Below are 27,956 nucleotides of genomic sequence, written 5' to 3'. Positions count from 1 at the left end.
AAGCAAGGAGGAGGGAGGTCTTTACCCTCATCAGATCCTGTGCCTATGTTCCCAGCATCTACAACTTCCCTGCTTGGCCACACAGATCAGGACTCAGCTGCAGAACCATGTCTCCAGTCTCACCAGCTTTCTTCTGTATTGGTGAGTCTTGAGAGTACTTAGAAATGGCCCACATGTACAAAGAGATTAAAAGCATCTCATCAGTGGTGAATTTCAGAGCAAGAGTGGAAATCTATAAGGTTTCATTTGTTGGAAGGGAAAATTGAGATGTAATATGTTTGGCTTAATTGTTTTAATTTGCTTTGCCTTGGTTAGAACACTTGAACATGTATCTCAGGTCTGGTCACAGTTTCTTCCCTCTATACCAGGAATGCCAGTTTCTCTCTCTCTCTCTCTCTCTCTCGCTCCCTCTCCTCTCCTCCTCTCCTCCCTCTCTCTCTTCTCCTCCTCTCTCCCCTCTCTCTCTCTCTCTCTCTCTCACCCTCCCTTCCTCCCATTGTCTCCTTCCTTTCTTTCTTTCTCTCTTTCGTTCCTTTTCCTTCTTCCTTCCTTCCCTCTTCTTTCTCTTCCTCCTTTTTTTCTTTCTTCTCTCTCCATTCGAAAGATATTATATATTTAGTTGTGTATTTGTGTGTGTATATGTGCACATTCACATGTGCATATGTGTAAATTAAAAAACAAATGAACGGACATGACTGCTCCTAGGTATGGCAGAGGAGAAAGTTTATTATAGATATGTGAGAAAGCATAGCAAGAGGCAGGGACATCTGGGCCATGTGGGGAGAGTGGTGAAGGAGAAGGTAGAGGGTGAATAGGGGAACCAGGAGCAGCATCCAGGAGGCCCAAAGATACAAAGAGAGTAGGTAACCAAAATGGGTAGATTAGTCCCGCTGATGTTGGAGTTTCGTTGTTGGGGGGGGGGGAACCCAAGGAAGTGGGAATGTTGGCCAATTCTGAAAAGATCATGTTGTTTCACTTTCCATCCGTGCTCTGCAGGACCATCTGGGGCTAGGAAAGTTCAGGCTGCATTTTGGAGAAGTCTGAGGCTGGACCACCTGGGACTAGTTGCTTTGAAGCTGTCTGGGATGCAGATGTTGAGGGAACTGGTGCTGGAGCAGTCTGTTGTTTACTTGAAATCTGTTGGGAGAAACAGACTAGGGAAGGAAGGTAAAGGTAAGGAGATTAAGAGAAAAATTTTTATCTTGGGTTGTATATTTAAACCGTTTAGGCACATGTTCCTGGTTATTAGGAGAGAGGAGTCCTAAGACCAGGAAAGAGGGAACTCCTACCCTCAGGAATCAGTAGTGGGCAGAAAAACATGCTGCTTGCTGACAGGAGTACTCATTTGTAGTCCATTTGATCTGTGAGAAGTGGATCCAAGTTGGTTCCCTGAAGCTTACAAGAATTGTTTCTTTAAGTTTATAAAAGAGATATAAGCTTTACCTGTGTTAGCATCACCATTGTTTGTAATCTGTGCTGAAATCCACATTATAGAAAAGTCAGTAGACTCACGCCTTTGAGTCATAGTAATAGCTTGGGGACCCAGAAATGAATTTGGGTTAAAAGCACGAACATGCTTTTTAGAGTGCTGGATATGCAGATTGGACAGAGATGGTTTTAGCACAATGGAACAATTAAATTTATAAATTTGACCTTGTGACTATGATAATATTAGCTGTGCATTACCAGAGCCAGATTAACAGCTTATCAGAACTCCACTGGTTACTAACGTCCTGAGCCTTTGAAGCCTTAGTATAACAACAGCATAGTGAGAAAAAAAATCAGAAAAGTGTTTATCTTTTATATGCCTTGAGACCACCTGTTAAAAATCCAAGTATTTACCGTGAAACACAGGCAGTTGGTTATTGATACCAGTCCTTGTGAAGAAAATACCTTTAAATAAACGTAATCCCCCTTAGGAACAGTCATAGGGGAGGGGAATAATGGGAAAATGGGGGGGGGAGGAATGGGAGGATACAAGGGATGGGATCAACATTGAGATGTAACAAGAATAAATTAATAAAAATATAAAAAAAAAGCTACTTTGAAACCTGTTTTGTGGGTTAGTTTTTTCTAGAGTCTGGCAGCAAGGTAAACTGTTTGTATTTCATAGATGGAGGCCTAGAAGCTCTAGGCAAGTGAGGCCTTACGCCAGAATTTTACATAGGAAGAGAACTCAGAAGGCAGAAGGACTGAGAAGGCCCCTGAAGTCTTGGGGAAGGACTTGCATCCTTGGTGCTTTTAAAGCTGCAGTTAGTCTGTCAATATTATCAGAGATCCAAGAAAAATAAATTATCCATAAGTATAACCCAAATTGTCTATGTATCAATTAAAATGACAGAGGCATTACCATTATCCAAGATGGGTTACTTTAGGCCCTGGTGGTCACCATAGTTTCATTGGGCTAGCAATTTGTCTTTGGCTGTTGTACAGGACAGCATTTAATCTTTAGCTGTCATACAGAACAGGATAGACCTTTGGCTGTCAGAATCAAGTCTGAAACTTTTCCTATAGAGGAACTTGGGAAAACTGACCTACTTTGACCAGGCAAAGTATGGCAATAAACCCCAAAATGTCCAGTTTGAGGAGATCCCTGGCAACAGGCAAGGCACTGGAAAGTTTGCCAGTAATTACTGTTACCAGAGTCTAGGTAGAGTCACCATACCACACATTTTCTTCTTCTCTGCCTCCTCCTTCTACTTTTCCTCCTCCTCCTTCTACTTTTCCTCCTTCTTCCTTCTCCTCCTCCTCCCCACTCCCTTTCTCTTTCTTCCTGCTTTATTGGAGACAGTGATTCTTTGTGTAGCACTGGCATTCTGGAACTAGCTCTGTAGAGCAGGCTGGCTTTGACCTCACAGAAATCCACCTGCCTCTCCATCCCGAGTGCCAGGATTAAAGGCATGCACCTCCACAGCCCATCCACATATTTTCTTTGGATATCTTAAGGATTCCCATTTAGGAGGGGGTTGGTTCTATCATAGGAAGTTTAAATGTTATAAATTCCATATTCAGCAAATCTCTAAAGAGTTTGAGGACCATCTATTACTTATATCTAATTTTAAGCTTTTGGTTTACATTTGAAAACATATACAGGAGGCTAAATAAAGTTTGTCATTAATGCACAGTTTATAAGTTAGTAGCTTATATAAGGTTAGTATTTTAGAACTTTATTTCTGTTAAGTTTGAGCCTTAAAAATTTGAGTTGATATACTATGGAATACTACTCAGCTATTAAAAACAAGGAATTCCTGAAATTTGTGGACAAATGGATTAAACTAGAAATGATCATAATGAGTGAGTTAACCCAGAAGCAAAAAGAGACAAATGGTATATACTCACCTATATCTGCACACTAGCCCAAGGGGCATGCCCCATGAAAGTCTTCACTTACCAGGAAACTGGGACAGAGGGGAGGACATCCTATTGGGACTCTAGATGAGAGAAGCATGGGAGAATGGCAAAGTAGAAGGATCCAGAGGGTCCTAGAAACCTACAAGTAGAACATTATGATAGGCAGATTTGGGCCCAGGGGCCCTGCTCAAGCTAAGGCACCAGCCAAGGACAATACAGGCAGTAAACTTCAAACTCTTACCCAGAACTAGCTGCTGGACAGGACATTCTCCACAGTTGAGTGGAGAGTGGGGTCTGACTTTCACACGAACTCTGGTGCCTCATATTTGACCACATCCCTTGGATGGGGAGACCTGGTGGCACTCAGAGGAAGGATAGCAGGCTACCAAGAAGAGACTTGATACCCCATGAGCATATACAGGGGGAGGAAATCCCCCTCAGTCACAGTCATAGGGGAGGGGAGTAAGGGGAAATGGGAGGGAGGGAGGATGGAGAAGATACAAAGGAGGGGATAACCATTTAGATGTAATATGAATAAATTAATAAAATTAAAATTAAAAAAAGAAAAAATTTGAGTTGAAGATTTAATCATATTACCTTTAGCATCAAAATAGAATATCATAGTTTTTGTATGACTTAACTTATTCAAATAGTTAAAGCTTAGCAAAATTAACAGAGACAAAGGAGCCTGACAAATATTACTGTGAACCTGAAAAGACCACATGAATTTATAAACCTTGATTATCAAGTATACCTTATTTAACAAACATATGTGGTTATTTGCCCAAATTTTTTTAGAAGCCTAGTATTGAACAGTTAACAAAGACATGAGCAGTAAGACATACATGTTAAACCAGCTTTTGTTAATCTGAGTAGATCTTTATAATCTTAAATTTTAGCACCATACAAAAATGTATATCAATTAAAAATATTATAGAAACCTGTTGTTTCCTTAGTGGTAACCTTAACATGGTGAAGTCGTATTGCATATACCATTTAACCTTAGTAAAGATGGCTGCCAACCAAGTGATTAGCATTTAAAACAGCTATTTTTTAAAGAAGAGTTGAATCCAAGTTACATATATAGTATATTCTAGACAATAGTTGAGTCTCATATATATATATGTATACAATAGATATGTTTAAATCTATATATCCTTTACTTATTTTTCATCAAATTTTGTTACAGATTTTATAGATTTTTAAAAATTTTTCAAAAATTTATTTATTTATCATAATTTATTCACATTACATCACAATTATTCCTGTGCTTGTGGTCTTATCTTCCTGCTCCCACCCTCTCTCCCTCTTCCACTCTATTCCCCTCCTCTAGACCTCTGACAGGGGGACCCTCCTCCTCTACCTTCTGACCACAGTTTATTAGGTCTCATCAGGGTAGCCTGCATTCCCTTCCTCTGTGAGCCTGAAAAGCCACCCCACCAAGGGGCAATGATCAAATAGCAGGGACCAGAGTTTATGTCAGAGGCAGTCTCCACTCTCTCCCCTGCCCCCACATGGAGAATGATTTGTCCACTAGCTACATCTGAACAGGGGTCTAGGTTCTCTGCACACATTGTCCTTTGTTGGTGCATTGGTTTGTGCAGAGCCCCTGGTTTGAGATCTGTTGGCCTTGACAGTCTCCCTGTGGAACTTCTGACCTCTCTCAGTCCTCATCCAAACTCTTCCATACAACTCTCAGTACTCTGCACAGAGTCCAGCTGTGAGTCTCAGTATCTGTCTTGAACCCCCACCAGGAGGAGTTTCTCAGAGAACATCTATGTTGGGCTATCATCCACTTATAAGTGAGTATATACCATGTGTGTCTTTCCAGGTCTGGGTTACTTCACCCAGGGTGATCTTTTCTAGTTCCATCCATTTACTGGCAAATTTCAAGGTTTCCTTGTTTTTCATAGCTGAATAGTATTTCGTTGTGCAAATGTGCTACAGTTTCTTTATCCATTCTTTGGTTGAGGGACATCTAGGTTATTTCCAGGTTCTGGCTATTACAAATAAAGCTGCTAGTAACATAGTTGAGCAAATGTCCTTGTTGTATGATGGGGCATCTTTCAGGTAGATGTCTAGGGGTGGTGTAGCTGGGTCTTGAGGTAGCACTATTCCAAATTTCTGAGAAAGTGCCAGATTGATTTACAAAGTGGTTGTACAAGTTTGCACTCCCAGAAGCAATGTTACAATGTAACAATCAATTGTTACAATGTGTGAGAATTTGAACTGTACCAATTTTTGGCCATTGATCTTTACTGAGACCATATGAAGGAGGATATACGGTTTTTTTTCCTTCTGAGATTGTGAACCCTTGCTTTTTTGAGATCATGTGCATAGTTTGCATTCTAAAAAATCCATTTTACTGCAAAATTTTGGATTACATTTTTTAGTACTGAGTAATATTCTACTGTATATTGTTATTATTGCAGTCACTATCCTGTTCAATATAGCTTTTTAATTTGTGCCTGTCTGATTGAAATTTCTTTTCCTCTGGGCAAGATTTACCCCAGTACCTGTCTACCCCCATTCTATAATCACCATTCCATTCCCTTTGCTTTTGTGAGTTTCCATATACACTTTCTTTACCAATAGACTTCCTGCTAGTGTTTGAGTCGGCTTACTACTAGATGTGAGGCTATGGGTGAGGTACTGTAGACTGTATGTGAAATAGAATAGGATGATTGTGGCTGTGGTTCTGGACATCTGAATCCCCCACCTCCACTAAGGAAGCCAACGTTTGTTTTATAAAACTAAAGCAATCAACACAGAGCGGTATACATATAGTTAAAGTTTGTTTTTACAGATATAAAAATGTGAAATGGAAAAACTCAAAGAGTCAGGAGCATTTGCATTGGGGAAGAGTCTAAGCAGGGTCTGGAAGAAATCCTCGTTTAGACTTAAAGTATATCTTAAGATTTATATGTGTGTCTGTGTGTCATGAGAGAGTCAAAAGCGACCTTAATATGGTAAATAAAGGACAATGGAATCACACATTAAGAAACTGAGAGGAAGAAATCAACTAAAGAAGAAATAGCGTGAACACAGTACAATGAACACATATGTATGACAGTATCACCCTGAAACCCATTATTTTGTCTGATAGCCTAAAAATCGCCTGAAAATTATTAGTGACATTTAGTACATCAATAATGTGGTACAGCCAGTACTTCTGTCTGCTTCCATGACATCCTTTCCACCACCCAGACGAAACTCTACACTTATGAAATAGTCCCACCTCCCTCTGCTCCACCCCTATCACCCTATGTACATACTGACCTTATTCCTGCTTCTATAGCTTTGCCTTTTCAGGACATTTCATGTAAGTGACACCACACAACAGTACTTCATCTCTCAAAAAATGAGTGATGTGTTTAAATCCCCTTTACCCCTGCCCCAATCCACTCCTTTTCCCCATTCACCCAACTTTGCATTCTTAAAAAAATTAAACCTATCAAATATAATTTGTCCTGCTGATATGCTCTTGGATATGTGGCCTTCCACTGGATCGTGATCAACTTATGGGGTGAGCACACCCTTAAAGAAAATGGAATTTCTCTTCCAGTAGCTATCAATTTCCAAAAGCTCATTGTTGGGACCCATGCTCGCTATTTCTTTTCTGGCTGGGATTTTATTTTGAGACTTGGCGTTTTCTAGTCAAATGATGTGCATCAGTGTCTTTTGAAATAGGAAAATAGTTATGGTCTGGATACGTAGGTTAGTGGAGTGACTTGACTGACACTGATGAAGCCCTGGGTTCCATCCACAGAACCACATAAAACCAGGTGTTGTGGTGAATTCATGCAAATCCTGTTATAGATCAAGTTTGAGGTCAACCTGGGTTGCACAGACTAATGATTGTAAGATAAATATGTAAGATAGATGAATAAATGTAAGATGATTATGAAACAAACTGATACATGTGTGCAGGTGTCAATTCAAGGGAGTCTCTACCCTCTGGCTCTTTCTCTCAGGGCTGTGTGTACTGCAAATGGCTCAAGCACAGAATGGTGAGTACATCTCCCTAGTACCCCAAGCTTCCTCAATGTTCAGCTAACGCGAGGTTGGAGGGCGTGCCAGGACTCAAAAGAGACCTGTTTTCATTGAAGCTAACCCAGAGCATGTGATTCCCTTCTAAGGCCCACTTCCCAAGCCTTCACTCCAGGCTCACCCCAGTTCCCTGGTACCCCTGAAGCATTCAGTCACCCTGCGGTGCCAGGGGCCTTCAGATGTGGATTCATACCGTCTGGAGAAACTGAAGTCTGGGCAGTATGAAGATCAAGACTTTCTGTTCATCGCAACCATGAAAATGAATAATGCTGGACGTTATCGCTGCTCCTATCAGAATGGGAGTCTCTGGTCTCCCCCAAGTGACCAGCTTGAGCTAATTGCTATAAGTAAGTGGAGTGGGAAGGATGGAGTTCTGTTGGCCTTGTGGCTTCAGGGTTGCGTGTCCTTCAGTTCTGGACTTGGAGAGTATGAATGTGGGGCATGTCGGTGATAGACAGTAAGCCCCAAGTTCCCCGTGCTGAACTTAGAATGAGACAAATGAGGCATTGGTCTTGCTTACTGAATTTAGAGGTGGTGTTTTCAGGACAGTCATTAATCAAGACAGATAATATTTTGATGCTATATAAAATTAAAAAAAATTGGAGAATTTCATGCTTGGAAACAATGAAATATAATCATACCCATTTCCTATTTCCCACCTCCAACTTCCCTGCCATCCCTCTTTACACATCCCCCACTCAGCTTCATGATCTTTTCTTAAAAAAAAAAAAAACACCTCACTATGTCTAGTTAGTGCTGCCTATCTCTGCATGAATGTGAGGCCATCACAGGAAGAAGAATTTCTTTCTTCAGCAGCTATGAATGACCCTGAATGCACTTGATTCCATGTATTCTAAGAGTCTTCTCTTTTTAACAAAATTTTATTAATTTATTCTTGTTACATCTCAATGGTTATCCTATCCCTTGTATCCTCCCATTCTTCCCTCCCTCCCATTTTCCACTTATTCCCCTCCCCTATGACTGTTCCTGAGGAGAGATTTCTTCCCCCTGTATATGCTCATGGGAGAATAGCAAAGTAGAAGAATCCAGAGGGTCCTAGAAACCTACAAGAAGAACATTATGATAGGCAGATTTGGGCCCGGGGTCCCGCTCAAACTAAGGCACCCGCCAAGGACAATACAGGCGGTAAACTTTAAACCCCTACCCAGATCTAGCCAATGGTCAGAACATTCTCCACAGTTGAGTGGAGAGTGGGGTATGACTTTCTCACGTACTCTGGTGCCTCATATTTGACCATGTCCCCTGGAGGGGGAAACCTGGTGGCACTCAGAGGAAGGACAGCAGGTTACCAAGAAGCGACTTGATACCCTATTCTAAGAGTCTTAAGCAAGCACAGAAAGTGCTTTGTCTACTGGGTCCTCTCTCCAGCCTATTTACTGTCTTTGACGGTTTTCTTTTTTCCCCAGGTGCTTTCACTGAGCCCTCACTCTCAGTTCATCCCAGCTCAACAGTCACTCCAGGCAGCGACGTGACTCTGACTTGCAACACCCAATATGGTTATGATGGATTTGCTTTATACAAAGACGGGGATACTAGGCTTTATAAGAGACTGGAGTCATGGTACCGGGCCAATTTCCCCATCATCACAGTGACTGCCACTCACAGTGGGACTTACCGGTGTTATTCCTTTTCCAGTACATCTCCATACCTGTGGTCATCCCCTAGTAACCCCATAGTGCTTGTGGTTACAGGTAAGTGGGTCTAGATCCACGGTTCTTTTCTTTGGCATTTATAAACCCTTGTGGAAATTCCAAGGGAGTCAAGAGGTATGGACAAGGAAAGCACCACAGACTTTTGCTGGATCACGATAACACAAATTTATTATCTTAACATTGTGAAGGCCTCAAGCCTGTGAAAGTTCTCACTTTTATAGACAAAATCTGCCAATCATTGCGGTTATAATAACAGTAGGTGGGGCTGGAGAGATGGCTCAGTGATTAAGAGCACTGCTTGCTCTTCCAAAGGTCCTGAGTTCAATTCCCAGCAACCACATGGTGGCTCACAACCATCTACAGTGAGATCTGGTGCCCTGTTTTGGTGGGCAAGCATAAATGAAGGTGAAACACTGTATACCTAAGAAATGTATAAGGAAAACAAAAAATTCTGGCTTCTCAAATGAATTAAGTACTAATAAACATGAAAAAGTGCTCCACATCACTAACACAAGAAATATTTAGATTAGAACATTTCTGAGAATCCAACTTACCCCAGACAGAATTGTGGTCATCAAGAAAAGAAATAAAAAAATTGCTGGTGAGAATGTGGACAAAAGTGAACTGCTATTCATGGTCACTAAGAATGTAAAACAGTCTCACCACTATGGAAATCAATATAGATTTTATTTAGAAAACTAAAAATGCACAACTCACACATATATGCATGTGTATCACAGAAAAACTTTTGCACCACTGCTTTCTTTTTTTTTCAAGACGGGGTTTTTCTGTGCATCCTTGGCTGTCCTGGACTCACTTTGTATACCAGGCTGGCCTCAAACTCACAGAGAACCAACTGACTCTGCCTCCCCAGGTGTTGAAATTACAGGCGTGCACCACCACACCTGGCTGCCCATCACTATTTATTGTAACACTGGTCACAACATTTAAGTTATGGAACTAACATACATACTAACTATCCACCAATAGAGGGATGGTTAAAGAAAATTAAATGTAGTTCTTACATTTATGGTTGTGAGCCAAGCCTTTTAATGGCTCAGACATCTCTCCAGCCCAAATGTAGTTCTTAAATAGAGGGAGTTTTTTTAGCCATAAAGATTAACACAATTATATGTAGGAAAATTGATCCAATTGGAGGTAAATACATTAAATAAATTATGCCAGTCTCAGAAAGATAAATATCACATTTTCTATCATTTGTATGTCATATATTTTTATATAGATATATAAAATCATATATTTATAACACAATATGGAAGCTGAAGCAAATCTAGTGTAGTGGTTCTCAACCTGTGGGTTATTACCCCTTTGAAGGTCAAATGACTCATAGGAGTCACGTACAATGATTAAAAACCAAGTATTTACATTATCATTCATAACAGTAGTAAAATTACAGTCATGAAGTAATAAAATAATTCTATGGTTGGTGGTTACCACAACCTGAGGAACTAATAAAGGGTCACATCGTTGGGAAGGTGGAGAACCATTGATCTAAGGGAAGCAAGGGGACTAATGGGAGAGATGAGGAAGGGGAGGGAAGCAGAGTGGGAAAAATCTGTTCAAAGTACTTTACATATACATATGTATGTAGGTATGCATATGTGTATATATATATTATCATACACACATACACAATGGTCTTACATAATTCAGTACAATAAAATAAACAGAGAACAAAAGTTACAAAGATCTGTGGTGTATACAAAGTCAAATAAATAAAACAAAATACACTGTTGTGATTTTAGTAGCAAGATTTTTTTCCATGTTTTTCTGGAAAACTTTCAGTCTATTAGCTTCTAGTTGACCTGGACCAGCAGGTCATATTTCAGTGACAAAGTCCAGAGAGAGAGAGAGGACAAGGGGATCAGAAGATAAAGAGGATAGACAATAGAGAAAATAAGAAAGTTTGGGATTGTGAGGTTTTGAACATGGTATGACTTCTGGCAAGCAAGCTTATTAAGAAGTAAATACAGCCAGGCGGTGATGGTGCACGCCTTTAATCCCAGCACTTGGGAGGCAGAGGCAGGTGGATCTCCATGAGTTTGAGGCCAACCTGTACTACAGAATGAGTTCCAGGACAGCCAGAGCTGTTACACAGAGAAACCGTGTCTTGAAAAAAAAAAAAAAAAGAGGTGCATATAGCAAGCCAGGCATGGCGGCACATGCCTGTAATCCCAGTACTTGGAAGGCAGAGGCAGATAGATCTTTGTGAGTTTGAGGCTATTCTGGTCTACAGAGTGATCCCAGGTCATCCAAGGCTACACAGAGAAACCGTGCCTTAAAAAACAAAAACAAGCAAAAAAAAAAAAAAAAAAAAAAGTACATAAAGCATCTTATATACTATTATCAGGCAGAGCAATGGAATAAAGTCAGCAGAAACTATCATACAGTGTGGTGAAGCCAGCAGGAGGTTAACTAAGCAGTGTTGCAAAGAGGAACACAGTATCTCAAGGGCATTGCAGAACAAGTACACAGTGGCCTTGTGACTGACAACTCCAGTCTCTTTAGGGGGAAAATCCAAGTTCCCAGGAACCGAAACCTTGACTCCTTCAATGCCCTGGCTCCTCTCTTGAGCAAGAATATATAGAACTAGATTCCCTTTGTCCTTTCACCAGGGCCTCTGAGATAGCCTTGGATCTACACAACTTTCTACATTTTGTCACTGTGTAAAGTTGCTTGTGAAACAACTTAAAGGAATAAGGATTTGTTTTGGTTTACACTTTTTTTTTTGAAGATTTATTTATTTGTTGGACTATTCTGCCCACGTGTGTGCCTGCAGGCCAGAAGAGGGCACTAGGTCTCATTATAGGTAGTTGTAAGCCACCATGTGGTTGCTGGGAATTGAACTCAGAACCTGTGGAAGGACAGACAGTGCTCTCATCCTATGAGCCATCTCTCCAGCCCCTGGTTTACATTTTCAGAGGATTAAGCACATGGAAGTCTGCTTCTGTGTTCCTGGGTTATTGGTAAGGCAGAACTCCAAGGCAGAAAGATATAGTAGAGCAAGATCATTGAACTCATAGCACCCAGGAAGGAGAAAGATCATAGGACGGGACTAAGTCAAGATATGCTCTTCAAAGACATACCCTCAGTGACCGGATTCCTCCAATCAGGGAGCATCTTCCACACAACTCCTCCCATTATTATTGTATAGGGATTTTCCCCTCTCAGCTTTAAGCTCCTGGAATAATGACTCACGAGATTCAAGATATATTTAAAAATACCTAGGCCAAATAGCTAGGCTCTTCTCCGATTAGCTCAGAACTTAAAATAACCCATTTATCCTAATCTACTTTCTGCCACATGGCTGGTTACTTCTCAGGTACCATGCATCTGTCCTCCTCACATCTTCCCCAGTGAGTCTTCCTGTGCCTGGCACAATCCCAGAATCCTTTCTGCTTAGCAGATGTCATACCTTATATTTTACCTTTTTCCCCCTACAGGCCATAAGTTTTTTATTGATAGAGGATGTATCCATACAGTACATAAGATATTCCTTCTACACATTACCCAATTTGAATCCATCAGTGGGTTAACCTATTGACCATGTCATATCATTTTCAATGTAATACTCCCTGGAAATGCCCTCATAGACACATCTAGAGGTGTGTGTTCCTAGTTTATTAGGCATCTCTCATCCAAATAAGTTGATAGCCAAGATCTGTCACACTTATTATAAAATATAATAGTATCAGTACCTGGAAAGTAAAATCCGAATGTCTCTTCTTTGATCCTGTAAACCCCAACCAATTCTTAGATTTTTAAGCTTTAACAGTTTTATTGTCTATCACACTATGGAAATATCATAGCCTGAATAAAAAATGCCTGGTTCACTAAGAAAAAGAAATATAAACATAGCAAAGATTATGAGACAGATGGTCACAATGTCTGTTGTAGATAGAATCTTCTTGATATGACAGGAAAGGCCCATCCATGAAATATCAACACTGGTTCCCTGGACAAAACATGGATAATGACAACTTCAGTTGTCATTGACTTGGTGAAATCTCATAAGGCTCCACTTCTAGATGAAGAGCTAAAGGTTATCAACGGCTGCTGAGAGAAGGAGAATCAGTCATCCCAAGAGGCAAGCTCCCTGATAGATTATTTATTTATTTATTTATTTATATTAATTTATTCTTGTTACATCTCAATGGTTATCTCATCCCTTGTATCCTCCCATTCTTCCCTCCCTCCCATTTTCCCCTTATTCCCCTCCCCTATGACTGTTCCTGAGGGGGATTACCTCCCCCTGTATATGCTCATAGGGTGGAAATCCATGATACACATACAAGCAGCAGTAAATGGACTCATAACAATAATGAAGAAGTTATGTGTTTGAAGAGGAGTAGGGGAAACATGGGATGAATTGGAAAGGGAAAAGTGTAGGTTAGAAATGATATAAATGCATTACCTATATCTAAAATGTTCAGAAAAGTAAATAAAAAATAAATGAAATAAGCAATACTTATTTTGTGATCACAAATTGTTAGATTGTATACTTTTGCTTTGATTTTATAGTACTTATTTTTTTTTCTATTTTTAAAAACTTGTTTTTTTTTTTTTTTAAAATTCAGGGTCTCTTGTATCCCAGGATGGTTTGGACTTATTATGTAAGGGACAATATTCTTGAAATTCTGATTAGTGGGTAAAGAGGCTTGAGCCACTATGTCTCGTTTATGTGGTGGGAACATAGCCCATGGCATTGTGCATACTAAGCAAGCACTAACCTAACTGAGTTACGTCTTCAGTCTACTTTGTGACTTTTCAATTTTGATTTTTCTACAGAGTAGACATAAGAAAATATTAAAGAACTGAAAGTCTGAATGAAGTGTTATGGATTATAAATATGATTTAAAATAATGAATGAAATGTATCTCAGTAGTAGGGCACATATTCAGCATGCACAAGGCATTCTTGGTATAATTCCAAGTACCAAAAACAAAAAGAATGAATGAATAAATGAATAAAAGGAAATAGGACAATCATATTCTTTTCTATTCTAAGACTCAGAATATTGAATACAGTTTTAAATTGTTATCTCACCTCCTATTGTGCAGTTCCTCTCACCTGTGATTCCTGATGTTTTTCCAAAACTTTCACCATGGTTCTTATCTCCATATCTAATTCCTGGGGACAAGTGCCAGTCAAGTGTCAAATAACAATTGAGGGTGTCAGGGGGTCCTGTTCAAACTATCGCACTAACCAAAGACAATATAATAGTAAAAATTGAACCCCTACTCTGATCTATCCAATGGACAGGGCATCCTCCACAGTTATGTGGAGAGCAGGGACTGACTTTGACATGAGCTCTGTGCTCCATATTTGACCACCTCCCCTTGGTGGGGAGGCCTGGTGGCACTCAAAGAAAGAGTAAGCAGGTTACCAAGATGAGACTTGATAGCCTATGACCATATAGTGGGGGAGGAGGTCCCCCTCGGTCATAGACCTAGGGGAGGGGAATAGGGTGAAAGTGGGAGAGAAGGTGGAATGGGAGGATACAAATGATGGGATAACAACTGAGTTGTAATCTGAATAAATTAATAAAATTAAAATAAAAAAAAACAATTGAGGGCATAGGTGACAAGAGTCTGGGGAGGACAAAGGTAAGATAGCAGTTGTAGAGTGTACCAGGGAACATTTCAACCAGTCAGCAATGGAGCCTTCTTTATACTCATTTGCTAAACGAGAAAATCAAGTTACAGAAATGTTTCATTATTTGCTCAGAACCAACAGTTAGTAGACTTAGAAAGTACTGACTTCTCTTCTTTTCTGATTTCTCAGGACCCTCTGCCACTCCCAGCCAGGTACCCACAGAGGCGCCATCTCCCACAACAGGTGAGTTCAGTAGATTCTGGTGTCTGGGAAATAAAGTTCTACTACAAAGGTGCCCTCAAATGTAATCCCCATCTTCAAGAGATATACTCACAGGCTTAATGGGTTCAAGAAAACATTTTGGTCAAAACAACAGGCCGTTTCATGTGAGGATAATGGGCTTAGAAGGGAAGGAGCCGCCTGAAATGTAGGCTAATGACTGGTTCTCCCATGACACTTGTTTCAAACTGAGATACAGTTTATGTACCATGTATACACATACACATATACACATACATATGGTTATAATGACACAAATGCAAACCAAGCAAGTATAAAATCAACCAGTAAGCTAAAAATCCAACAACCATTCATCCAACTGACCAAGAAATCAAAAAAGAAAAGTGTTGGAAAGATTTAAAGTCTGTTTTAGTTTGGGTTTTAGTGCTATGAAGAGACAACACAACCATGGCAACTCTTATAAAGGACAACACTTAATTGCAGTTGGCTTACAGTTTAGAAGCAAAGTGGCATGCAGGCAGACATGGTGTTGGAGAAGAAGCTCAGAGTTCTACATCTTGATCCACAGGCAGAAGCAGCAGAAGACTGTATGGCACACTAAGCATAGCTTAAGCCAAGGCCTCAAAGCTCACTTTCATAGTGACACACTGCCTTCAAGAAGGCCTCACTGACTCCAACAAGGGTATACCTCCTAATAGTACCATTCTTTATGGGCCGAACATTCAAACACATGAGTCCATGGGGACCATATTTATTCAAACAACAACAGAGCCTTCTACATTGCTGGTGGAATTTCTTTTTCTTTTTTTTAAAACACTTTTATTTTACTACACATGTATAAAACAAACTACATACAGCAGGGAGAACCTGTCCTGTGGACAAATCTGACAGAAATATTAGGCCAGAAAGCTGAAGATGAGGCTCCAACGTTATAAAGTGTATTGGGTGACTGGTCAGGCAGTAAACTGTCTTAAGTCAATTTGTACAATTTGGAAACTGCTAACCCACACTGCTGACTTGAAAACTTATGATCTTAGTTACATTTTATGATAAGACACCATGACCAAGGCAATTTATACAAGAAAGGGTTTACTAGGCCTTACAGTAATGTAGGTTGAGTTTATGGCTATTATGGTGTGGAGTATGGTAGCAGACAGGCAGGTCTGTCACAGTAGCTGTAACTGAGGGCTTTAATTTGGATTCACAAGCACGAGAGAGAGAGAGAGAGAGAGCGGAGAGGAGAGGAGAGGAGAGAGAGAGGAGAGGAGGGAGGAGGGAGAGGGAGAGAGAGGGGAGGGAGAGGAGAGAGGAGGAGGGGGAGGGAGGGAGGGGAGGGAGGGAGGGCGGGAGGAGGCGGGAGGGGGGGAGGAGGGGGAATGAGCAGGTGTGGGTTTTTGAAACTTCAATGCCTACCCCAAGTGATAACCTCCTCCAACAAGGCCACACATCCTAATCCTTCCCAAACAGGTTCATCAACTGGGGAACAGACATTCAAACATATGAGCCTATGGGAGCATTCTCATTCAAACTCCACACTTTTGTTTTACACAAGCTGTTATGTGGGAATGTTTATAACAGCACCATTCATGTCAGCCCCAGTGTGGAAACAACTGAAATGTCCACCAGTTGAGAAGTGTTCCAATTCTTTACAGCCACTGGGCACTAAGTCTAGGACTTCTGAATTCATTAATCTTAGTTTTTGGGCAAAGTGTACCAGATTAAGGAGCTTTAGAGAACTCAGGCATTTCAGAAGGAGTCTGGAAGGTGGGTGCACTTGGGATGAACTATTATTATTCTATTTCCTTATGATATTCCTGCTTAGAACTCCTAGAAGCCTCACCCGTAAACAAACTATCTACAACTGGTAAGTATGCATTTAAAGCTCAGTGCAAAAGGGTCATCTTAACCCCTAAACAAATAAGCTTAATTGTAAAACTAAACTATCTGGTATCAACTCCATCAGAGACTAGAGAAGGAATAAAATTAATTACCTTTGTAAACACGAAGTGCACTTAACAGCTTCCAAAATGAGAAAATGACAGGGATAGTTTGTTGTCTGAACAGTCACCCAAAACTAGAATGTTGGAGCATCATCTTCCACCTTCTGGCCCAGTGTATTCGACAAGACATATTTGTGATGTAGGAACTATTGAGGACTTGCTTACTCTGTCTTGGCAGAGTTTGGCTGTTGACTCTGTCTGCATCCAAGCTTGCCTATTTTTTTTTTTAAGGCAGAATTCTGTCAGTAGCCTACATGAGGACATTTTGCTCAGTGGTTGGTTTACCACATGAAGCCAACTCCAAAAGGAGCTTCTTGGATGCTCATCATCTTCTTTAATGTAGGCTGGGTATTGCCAGAAGTTAACCTGTCCTATTGTCAATGAATCTTTAAAATAGTAGAAACATGTTTAAATGACATAGTCTGTAGGTCTGAGGTTTTTGAACACTTTATCTAACCATTTTACCTTATCTATATATAGAATCATATCTATCTGTTAAACCTCGGATGTATATTCTTGTGATATAAACAGAGTAGTAATTGACATGACCATGATTTGACCAACTATCAATTAACTTTTATAACTTACTTATCCTAAGCAGCCTGCACTAGTACTTTCAAAGTACTGGAGGTAAACCTTGTATTCTACTTGAATTGTATGGGTACAATATCTCATACTAGTGTGTGTGTGTGTGTGTGTGTGTGTGTGTGTGTGTGTGTGTATGTATGTATATATATATATATATATATATATATATATACATATATATATATACATATTGTGTTTGAAGAATAATCTTAAATTTGAATTCTATACCAATGTATCTGTGTTGATCCTCCACTGGGCAGAGTCTCTTAGAGGACTAATATGTTGGGCTAATATCCACTTATAAGTGAGTATATACCATGCATGTCTTTCTGGGTCTGGATTACTTCATTTAGAAAGATCATTTCTAGTTCTAACCATTTCTCTGCAAATTTCAGGATTTCCTTATTTTTAAGAGCTGAATAGAATTCCATTGTTTAAACGTGCCACAGTTTCCTTATCCATTCTTCAGTTGAGGGACATCTAGGTTGTTTCCAGATTCTGGCTATTACAAATAAATCTGCTAAGAACATAGGTTATATGTCCAGGAGTGGAATAGAAGGGTATTGAGGCAGTACTATTCTCAATTTTCTGATAAATCCCAGATTGATTTCCAAAGAGGTTGTACAAGTTTGTATTCCCACTAGCAGTGGAGGAGTGTTCCCATTTTTCCACATTCTCACCATCATGTGTTGTAACTTGAATTTTTGATCTTAGCTATTCTGATAGGTATAAGATGGAATATCAGAGCCATTTTGATTTGCATTTCCCTGATGACTAGGGATGTTGAGTATTTCTTTAAGTGTTTCTCAGCCATTTGATATTCCTTTGTTGAGAATTTTCTGTTTATCTCTGTACACCATTTTTCATTGGGTTATTTGTTTTGGTGGTGTTTAATTTCTTGAGTTCTTTATATATATTTTGAATATTAGTCCTTTGGTGAATGTAAGGTTGGTGAAGATCTTTTCCTAGTCTGTTGGCTTTCGGTTTTTTGACAGTGTCCTTTGCCTTACAGAAGCTTCGCAGTTTCATGAGGTCCTATTTATTAATTGTTGATCTTAGAGCCTGAGCTATTGGTGTTCTGTTCTAGAAGTTGTCTCCTGCGCCAATGGGTTCAAGGTTCTTCATCTCTTTTTTTTCTAACAGATTTTGCTACATACATTAGGAAAAGTCATAGAAGCTTTGCTTGACAAAGTTTCAGAGACCCTTACTGTCCAACATGACCTCTAGACATCCACAACAGCTATTGATGCTTTGCTTGACAAAGTTCCAATGATCTCCAGCTGATCACCACTGACCTCCAAAATTATGCATGGTCCAGGTGTAATGTTGTTTAGAAATCTGTTATTTCTCCTAAAACTGTCTTTTTGTCCTTGTCTCTCATCCCTAATGAAACTCACATAGGAAAAAGTTTTTCCCACAGAAAATGTTGAAGGAAGGCATCTGGTTGAAGGCTTGAGATAATGGAGTTTTTTGCTCTGACTGTGAGCACCCAAGCAGCAACTGTATGAAAGAATGTTAGGACCTTGACATAACAGTGCATGGCTATCTCAGTGTCATTTTGATTTGCATTTCCCTGATGACTAGGGATGTTGAGCATTTCTTTAAGTGTTTCTCAGCCATTGGATATTCCTCTCTTGAGAATTTTCTGTTTAGTTCTGAGGCCTATTTCTCTATTGGGTTATTTGGGTTGGTGGTGTTTAATTTCTTGAGTTCTTTATTATTTTGGATATTAGACCTTTGTCAGATGAAGGGTTGGTGAAGATCTTTTCCCAGTCTGTAGGCTGTTGCTTTGTTCCGTTGACAGTGTCTCCTGCCTTACAGAAGCTTCTCAGCCTCATGAGGTCCCATTTATTAATTGTTGACATTAAGGCCTGGGTTGTTGGTGTTCTGTTCAGAAAGTTGTCTCTTGTGCCAATGAGTTCCAGGCTCTTCCCCACTTTTTCCTCTAACCAATTTAATGTGTCTGGTTTTATGTTGAGGTCTTTAATCCACTGGGTACCCATCCTTTGTGGCTCAGTTGGATGGCCTAAGGCCAGACCTAGCTGTGCTCTGCACCGTGTGGACCCCTCTCACCTAAGGCTCTCCAGGTCTTGGGTCTTAGCCCTAACTTTCTTTTCGAGCAGATTTTGCTTGGCTGCTCACAAGACTCATTGTCTAAAGCCTTTGGCCAGATGCCTTCTTTCAATAACTTCAATAACTTTCAATAACTTCTGTGAGAAAACACTTTTCCAGTGTATTTCTATTAGGGATCATAGTCAAAGTGAGAAATAGAGAGAAAGACAGTTTTAGGAGAAAAAGTAGATTTCAAAGTAGTTTTTAGGCAAAATTATACCTGAACCATAGACAATATTTAAGGGCAGCAGTGATCAGCCAGAGATCTTTGGAACTTAGTCAAGCAAAGCCTCTACAACTTGTCCTAATGTTTGTGACACTGTTGACAGTATCCTTTATCTTACAGAAGCTTTTTTGTTTCATGAGGTCTAATTTATTAATTGTTGATGTTAGAGTCTAAACTGTTGGCTTTCTGTTCAGGATCTTGTCTCCTGTGCCAATGAGCTCAAGGACCTTTCCCATATTTTCTTCTAAGAGATTTATTGTGTCTGATTTTGTTGAGGGTTTTAATTCACTTGAACTTTAGTTTCATGCAGGGTGATAAATAAGGGTCTATTTTCATTTTTCTACATGTAGACATCCAGTTAGACCAGCACCATTTGTTGAAGATGCTCTTTTCTCCATTGTAAATTTTTGACTTCTTTGCCAAAAATCAAGTGTCCATAGGTATGTGACTTTATTTCTTAGTCCTCTGTTCAATTCCATTGATCCACCGGTCTGGTTTTATGCCAGTACCATGTCACTTTTATTATTGTTGCTCTATAGTATAGATTGGGATCAGGGTTGGTGATACCTCCAGAAGATCTTTTGTTATAAAGGATTGTCTTAGCTATTCATGTTTTTAAAAATAAGAAATTGAGAATTGTTTTTTCAAGGTCTGTAAAGAATTGTGTTGTCATTTCGATGGGAATTGCATTGAATGTGTAGATTGCTTTTGTTAAAATGGCCACTTTTACTATGTCAATCCTACCCATCCCTGAGCATAAAAGATCTTTTCATCTCCTGACATCTTCAATTCCTTTCTTCAGAGACTTGAATTTTTCCATATAAATCTTTCACTTGCTTGATTAATTGAGTTACACCAAGATATTTTTTTTTGGTTGCTATTGTGAAGGGTGTCTTTTTTTAATTAATTTTTTATTTTTTATTAATTTATTCTTGTTACATCTCAATGTTTATCCTATCCCTTGTATCCTCCCATTCTTCCCTCCCCCACATTTTCCCATTATTCCCCTCCCCTATGACTGTTCCTGAGGGGGATTACCTTCCCCTGTGTATGCTCATAGGGTATCAAGTCTCTTCCACGAAAGCCTTCACTTACCAGGAAACTGGGACAGAGGGGAGGACATCCTATTGGGACTCTAAATGAGAGAAGCCGGGGAGAATAGCAAAGTAGAAGGATCCAGAGGGTCCTAGAAACCTACAAGTAGAACATTATGATAGGCAGATTTGGGCCCAGGGGTCCCGCTCAAACTAAGGCACCAGCCAAGGACAATACCGGCGGTAAACTTTAAGCCCCTACCCGGATCTAACCAACGGTGAAGGGTGTCTTTTGATAATTTCTTTCTCAGCCAGTTTGTCTTTTGTATAAAGGAAGGCTACCAATTTTCTGAGTTGATTTTGTATCTAGTCACTTTGCTGAATGTTTTTATCAGCGGTAGGTGTTCCTTGGTAGAATTTTTGGGGTCACTTCTGTATACTATTATATCATATGCACATAGTGATACCTTTACTTCTTCCTTTCCTATTCAAATCCCCTTGATCTTTGGTTGTCTTATTCCTGTAGCTAGGACTTCAAATACTGTATTGAAGAGATACTGTGAGAGTGGACAGCCTTGTCTTGTCCCTGATTTCAGTGGAACTGATTTAATTTCCTCTCCATTTAGTTTGATGTTGGCAATTGGCTTGTTGTGTATAGTCTTTACTATATTTAGGCATGTGCCTTGTATCCCTGCTCTTCCCGAGACTTTAAACATGAAAGGGTGTTGGACTTTGTCAAATGTCTTTTTGGCATCTAAGGAGATGATCATGTGTGGTTTTTCTTTCAGGTTGTGTATATAGTGGATAACATGGATGGATTTCCATACATTGTACCACCCCTGGAAGCCTACTTGGCCATGGTGGATGATTCTTGATATGTTCTTCAATATAGTTTGCTAGTATTTATTGAGTAGTTTCTGCACGAATGTTCATAAGAGAAATTGATCTGAATCTTTCTTATTTCTCAATTGTGTCTTTGTGTAGCTTAGGTTTCAAGGTGACTATGGCCTCATAGAATGAGATTGGTAATGTTCCTTCTGATTCTATTTTGTGGATTAGTTTAGAGAGTATTGGTATTAGCTCTTCTTTGAAGGTCTGATAGAGTTATACAGTGAAAACATCTGGCCCTGGGCTTTTTTTTTTTTTTTTTGGTTGGGAGACTTTTGACGACTTCTATTTTCTTAGGAGACATAGGACTATTTAATTTGTTTACCTGATCTTGATTCAATTTTGGTAATTGGTGGCTGTCAAGAAAATTGTCTATTTCATTTAGATTTTCTTTAAAAATTTTTTTTTATTAATTTATTCTTGTTACATCTCAATGGTTATCCCATCCCTTGTATCCTCCCATTCTTCCCTCTTTCCCATTTTCCCCTTATTCCCCTCCCCTATGACTGTTCCTGAGGGGCATTACCTCCCCCTGTATATGCTCATAGGGTATCAAGTCTCTTCTTGGTAACCTGCTATCCTTCCTCTGAGTGGTACAGGGAACATGGTCAAATATGAGGCACCAGAGTTCATGTGAAAGTCATACCCCACTCTCCACTCAACTGTGGAGAATGTTCTGTCCATTGGTTAGATCTGGGTAGAGGTTTAAAGTTTGCCGCCTGTATTGTCCTTGGCTGGTGCCTTAGTTTAAGCAGGACCCCTGGGCCCAAATCTGCCTATCATAATGTTCTACTTGTAGGTTTCTAGGACCCTCTGGATCCTTCTACTTTGCTATTCTCCCATGCTTCTCTCATCTAGAGTCCCAATAGGATGTCCTCCCCTCTGTCCCAGTTTCCTGGTAAGTGAAGGCTTTTGTGGGACATGCCCCTTGGGCTAGTATGCAGATATAAGAGAGTATATACCATTTGACTCTTTCTGCTTCTGGGTTAATTCACTCATTATGATGGATTGAGCTAGAAATGATCATTTAGATTTTCAAATTCTGTGGCATATAAACTTTTGAAGTAAAAGCTAATGATTCTTTGGATTTCCTCTGTGTCTTTTGTCATGTTTTCCTTTTCATTTCTGATTTTGTTGATTTGAATACTCTCCCTCTGCCTTTTAGTTAGTTTGGCTAAGGGTTTGTCTATTTTGTTGATTTTCTCAAAGCACCAACTGTTGGTTTCATTGATTCTTTGAATTGTTCTTTTTTCTTAATTTATTAATTCCAGCCTTTAGATTGATGATTTCTACCTGTCTATTCCTCTTGGGTGTGTTTACTTCTTTTTATGCTGGAGCTTTCAGGTGTGTTGTTAAATTGCTAGTGTGAGATCTCTTTAATATCTTTATGAAGGCACTTAGTGCTGTGAACTTTCTTCTTAGCACTATTTTCATTGTATCCCATATGTTTGGCTTTGTTGTGCTTTCATTTCCATTGAATTCTAGGATGTCTTTCTTTTTTATTTCATCCCTGACTCAGAGGTTGAGTAGGGAGTTGCTTTGTTGCATGACTTTGTAGGCTTTCTATAGTTTCTGCTATTGTTGAGATCTACCTTTAGTCCAAGGTGGTCTCATAAGTTATTAGTGGTTATTTTCTTTCTTTTTTATTAATTTATTCAGGGTTCTCCTCTTACTTGTATCCTCTCATCCCTCCCTCCCTCCCTCTTTCACCCTATTCCCCTCCCCTAGTTCTGTGACAAAAGGGGACCTCCTCCCCCACCATATGGTCACAGCCTCTCAAGTCTATTCTTGGTAGTCTGCCTGTTCTTTCTCTGAGTACCACTAGGTCATAAGGGGTTATTTCAATCTTCTTGTATCTGTTGAGGTTTGCTTTGTGAACAGGTATATTATAAATTTTGAGACGGTCCCATGAGGTACTGAGAAGACAGTATATTCATTTATGTTTGTGTGAAATGTTCTGTAGACATCTGTTAGGTCATTTGATTCATGGTGTTTATTAGTTTCATTATTTCTCCATTTCAGTTCTGTCTCAATGATCTTTTTATTGGGGAGACTGGGGTCTTAAACTCTCCCATTATTAACATGTGGGATTTGATGTGTGATTTAAACTTTAGAAGAAATCTTTCTTTTTCTTTCTTTAAAAAATTTTTTTTGAAATCTTTCTTTTTCGAATCTGAGTACTCCTGCATTTGGAGCGTAGATGTTCAGGATTGAGTTGCCATCTTAGTGTATTTTTCCTTTGATGAGTATGAATTGTCCTTCCCCATCTCTTTTGATTAGTTTTTGTTGAAAGTCTTTTATTAGATAATAGAATCGCTACTCCAGCTTCCTTCTCAGATCAGTTTGTTTGAAATATCATTTTCCAGCAGTTTTCTGATATGTGTTTCTTGTATGTAACGTAATGATACATAATTTTTTGCATCCATTCTGTTAGACTGTGTCATTTTAGTGTGGAGGTGAGGCCATTGATGTTGAGAGACATTAATGACCAATGGCTGTTAGTTCCTGGGTTTTTTTTGATGTTGGGGGTTGTGGAGTATGTGTTTCCTTTCTTTTGCTTTTTCAAATATGGGGTTATTTGCTTCCTGTTTTTTATTGGGTTTAGTTAGCCTCCTTGGGTTGGAAGTTTCCTTCTAGTATCCCCTGCAGTGTTGGCTTTGTGGCTAGGTACTGATTAAACTTGTTTTTTTTTTTTTTTCGTGGAATATCTTGTTTTCTTCATCTATGGTGATTGAAAGTTTTGCTCGCTATAGTGTCTGGGTTGGCATGTGTGGTCTCTTAGTGTCTGTATGACATCTGTTCAGTTTCTGTCATAGTCTCTGCTGAGAAGTCAAGTGTAATTCTGATAGATTTGCCTTTATATATGACTTGGCCTTTTTATCTTGCTGCTCTTAATATTCTTTCCTTGTTCTGTACATTTAGTGTTTGGTTATTTTGTAGCAGGAGGATTTTCTTTACTGGTACAACATATTTGGAATTCTGTAGGCTTCTTGTATGTTTATGGTCATCTCTTTCTTTAGGTTGGGGAAGTTTTATTCTATCATTTTATTGAAAATGTTTTCTGGGCTGTGGATTTTGGCCTTTTCTTGTTCTATTTCTATTATTCTTAGGTTTGGTCTTTTTTTATTGAGTCCCAGTTTTCTTGCATGTTTTGTGTCAGGAACTTTTTAGTTTTAACACATTCTTTGACTGATGTATAAATAACTTCAAGTATCTTCAACACTTGAGATTCTCTCTTCCATCTCTTGTATTCTGTTGATATTGTTTATGTCTACAGTTCCTGTTCTCTTCCATAGGTTTTCCAACTCCAGGATTGCTTCTGATTGTGTTTTCTTTATTGTTTCTAATTCCCCTTTTAGGTCTTGGATAGTTTTATTCATTTCTCCCTACCATTTGACTGTATTTCCCTGTGATTCTTTGTAGGATTGACTCAATTCCTTCATCTGTTTGAATTATTTTCCTGTATTTTATTGAGAAATTTATTTTCCTCCTTCAAGGCTTCTATCACCTCTGATTTAAAAATCTTCTTCTTGAACTTCTGGAATGTTATTATCTCCAGGGATTGCTATGGTAGGACCACTGGTTTCTGTTGGCGTTATATGGCTCTGAGTTTTGTTGCCTGTGATCTTGCACTGGCCTCTAGCCATTTGGTTGTCTCTGGTGTTAACAGGCCTGGAGGTTCCTCTCATTGGGTCACTCTCTGTCTCCCCCATGGGCCTGGCAAGTTAGAAGCAGGTGAAGAGAGCATGAACCAAAGGCTGTTTGCTAGGGCTCCCCAGAGGCCTCCTCATGGTAGTGCACAATGGGTATTGTAGCCTGTACCAGGCTCTGTTTTCCTGGGTTCACTGTGTGTCCCAGTTGGGTCTGGAAGGAGAGGAGCAGGCTGAGAAAGCTCCAAGCTGAAAGCTCCTCAAGTGCCCCTCAGGTCTCCTTGGTATGATAGATAATGTGGCTTGTGGCCAGAGCCTGACTCAGCTCTGCTTATTTGCTCTCTGTGAGCCATATGGGCCAGTCTGGCAAGCAGCGGACAGAGAGAGAGATCTAAGTCAAAAACTGCTCGGGTGTTCCACCAGCCTCTTTGGTATGGCAGCTAATGTGGGTTGTGGCCTGTGCCTAACTCACCTCTTATGTTTGTTCTCTGTGTCCCAGATGACCCAGGCTGGTAAGCAGTGGGCAGAGAGAGAGAGAGAGATTCAAACCCAAAGCTGCTCAGGTTTCCCACAGGACTCTTTGGGAATTGAGCTAATGTTGGCCCGTAGCCAACTCAGCTCTGCTTTTTCACCTTGTGTCCTAGATTGGCCAGGCTGGTAAACAGCAGGCAGAGAGAGAGATTCAAGCCCAAAGCTGTTTGGGTGTCCCACAGGCCTCTTCAGCATATTTCATATTTTTGGATTTCTAGATTAGGAGTGCTAAATCTGCATCATTACTGCATTATTACTCATTGTATTGTGGTATCAATTCCAAAGGACAGATGGGAAAAATAGAATCACAGGTGTTGAGATAGTCTCCAGAGACCCTTTATATAGTAAGTGCTGTACTGGGCAGTCCAATCCAGGGCAGCCTGACTCAGGGTTTCTGTACTTAAGTGTCATGAACTTCTGCATTACAAGCGTGTGAACACACGTGTTTGTCTCCAGCAGGGGAGATGTTTCCATTTGTTTATACTTGATCTCCTTTTATTCTTAGAAAAGTCCATGAACATCACCATTTCTCCAGAGGTATCAAGCCCCCCATTTGGTAAGCGGTCCCGCCCATATCCACTTGCTTTATATCCTGTCCTTTTATGCAGAGCAGAGTATTTTTCCCTGTACATGAAATCTATAGGTCTGCCACCCTGTGACCTGGTGCATAAAACATTAAATGGAGTAGAATATTTTTTTTTCAGAATTGTTCAAGATTAATTTTTTTCCCCAATCGTCAAATAAAGACATTCCTTCTCTCCCTAACTTTTACAGTTCTTTTTTTTTTTTTTATAACTCAGTAATATAAGCAGGTGTTGGTTATATCTGAGGAAGGATTGTATTAGGATTCTAGGAAAGGATCTATGGGGTGTCACTGGATAGAGAATTGGGCTTATCCTGTTCTGACCCTTGGTGGTGATGGAAGGACCCTATGGGAAGGTAATGATCATCTTAACTGAAAGAGGATGATAGAATCTCAAACAGGGATATGAAGTGATGTGTGGAGATGAGCCTTTAGCATATGTTTTCTAACTTTCTTCTTTCCTTTAGGTTTTGCTCACCAGAAGTATGTCAAGGGGAATCTAGTCCGGATATGCCTTGGTGCCACAATTATAGTATTCTTGGTGGGGGTTCTGGCAGAGGATTGGCACAGTCGGAAGAAGCGCCGGCCACACAGGATCAGGGCTGTTCAAAGGCCACTACCACCCCTCCCACTGTCCTAGAAATAAATAACATGGCTTGCAGGATAAGGATTGAGCAGATTTTCACAAGCATGGATATTACCATTAGAACTCAGACATGGACATATTCAGGAATGAGGAAGTCATATAAAGAGTAACTGCACAGAATAAATACGAAGGCTGAGCCAACAAGGCAGTATGGAGTGCCATGAGCCTTCTTAGTGCTCAATCAAGCAGTTGAGACAATGCTACTTTGCTCTAAGAACTCCACAATAGGGTGGAAAAATCTAGGGGAAGGCTATCTCTTTTCTGATATCTTGCACATTATAGACTTCATAATATTCCTGTGTAATGGCCCTTTTTTTTCAATCTTCTCTAACATTCTCGAACATGTATTTGGGATTGATTTACAAAATACCTGGCTTTAACAGCTGATCTGTTTCATTGTTTGTGCACAATCTTATATTCTCTCATACTCTGTGTACCTCTATGATAGTCCATAGTTTTAGCTTTTACCCTAACCCCATATTATGTCAATAAATCTTTTACTTCTTAGAACATAAAACTGTTCTCTATAAACTGGGGCTAGGGTGTTACTTTTGATTAGTATGTAAAAATCTATATCATCATCACAGTCTTTTTCTTTTATTTACAGTAGATGTATTTCAATACTCCAAATGGATGCCTAAAACTGTGGAAGGTATTAAATACTGTACACACCATGCTTTCCCTACATATATTCTTGTATTTGAGACAATTAAAATAAGAGGTGCATGACTAGAATATGTGATAGTAATAGTGTGGGATTGAATACAA

The 27,956-nt window shown here is 39.7% G+C and overlaps 1 protein-coding gene across 1 annotated transcript; it reads left to right on the top strand.

The window, feature by feature from the left end:
* The first annotated feature begins 20 nt into the window (after positions 1-20).
* Gp6 (glycoprotein VI platelet) lies at positions 21-27,499 on the top strand. The gene is made up of 7 exons (XM_051161904.1): positions 21-141; positions 7,491-7,748; positions 8,829-9,113; positions 14,880-14,933; positions 16,762-16,794; positions 26,465-26,515; positions 27,010-27,499. The coding sequence occupies exons 1-7, from the start codon at positions 108-110 to the stop codon at positions 27,180-27,182; spliced, it is 888 nt and encodes a 295-aa protein (XP_051017861.1). The 5' UTR covers positions 21-107; the 3' UTR covers positions 27,183-27,499.
* The last annotated feature ends 457 nt before the right edge of the window (positions 27,500-27,956 follow it).

The sequence above is a fragment of the Acomys russatus genome, chromosome 19 (genome assembly GCF_903995435.1).
Source record: "Acomys russatus chromosome 19, mAcoRus1.1, whole genome shotgun sequence".
Lineage (NCBI taxonomy): Eukaryota > Metazoa > Chordata > Mammalia > Rodentia > Muridae > Acomys > Acomys russatus.
The sequence above is the reverse complement of the archived record's forward strand: the minus strand, read 5'-3'. Positions and strand labels throughout refer to the sequence as shown.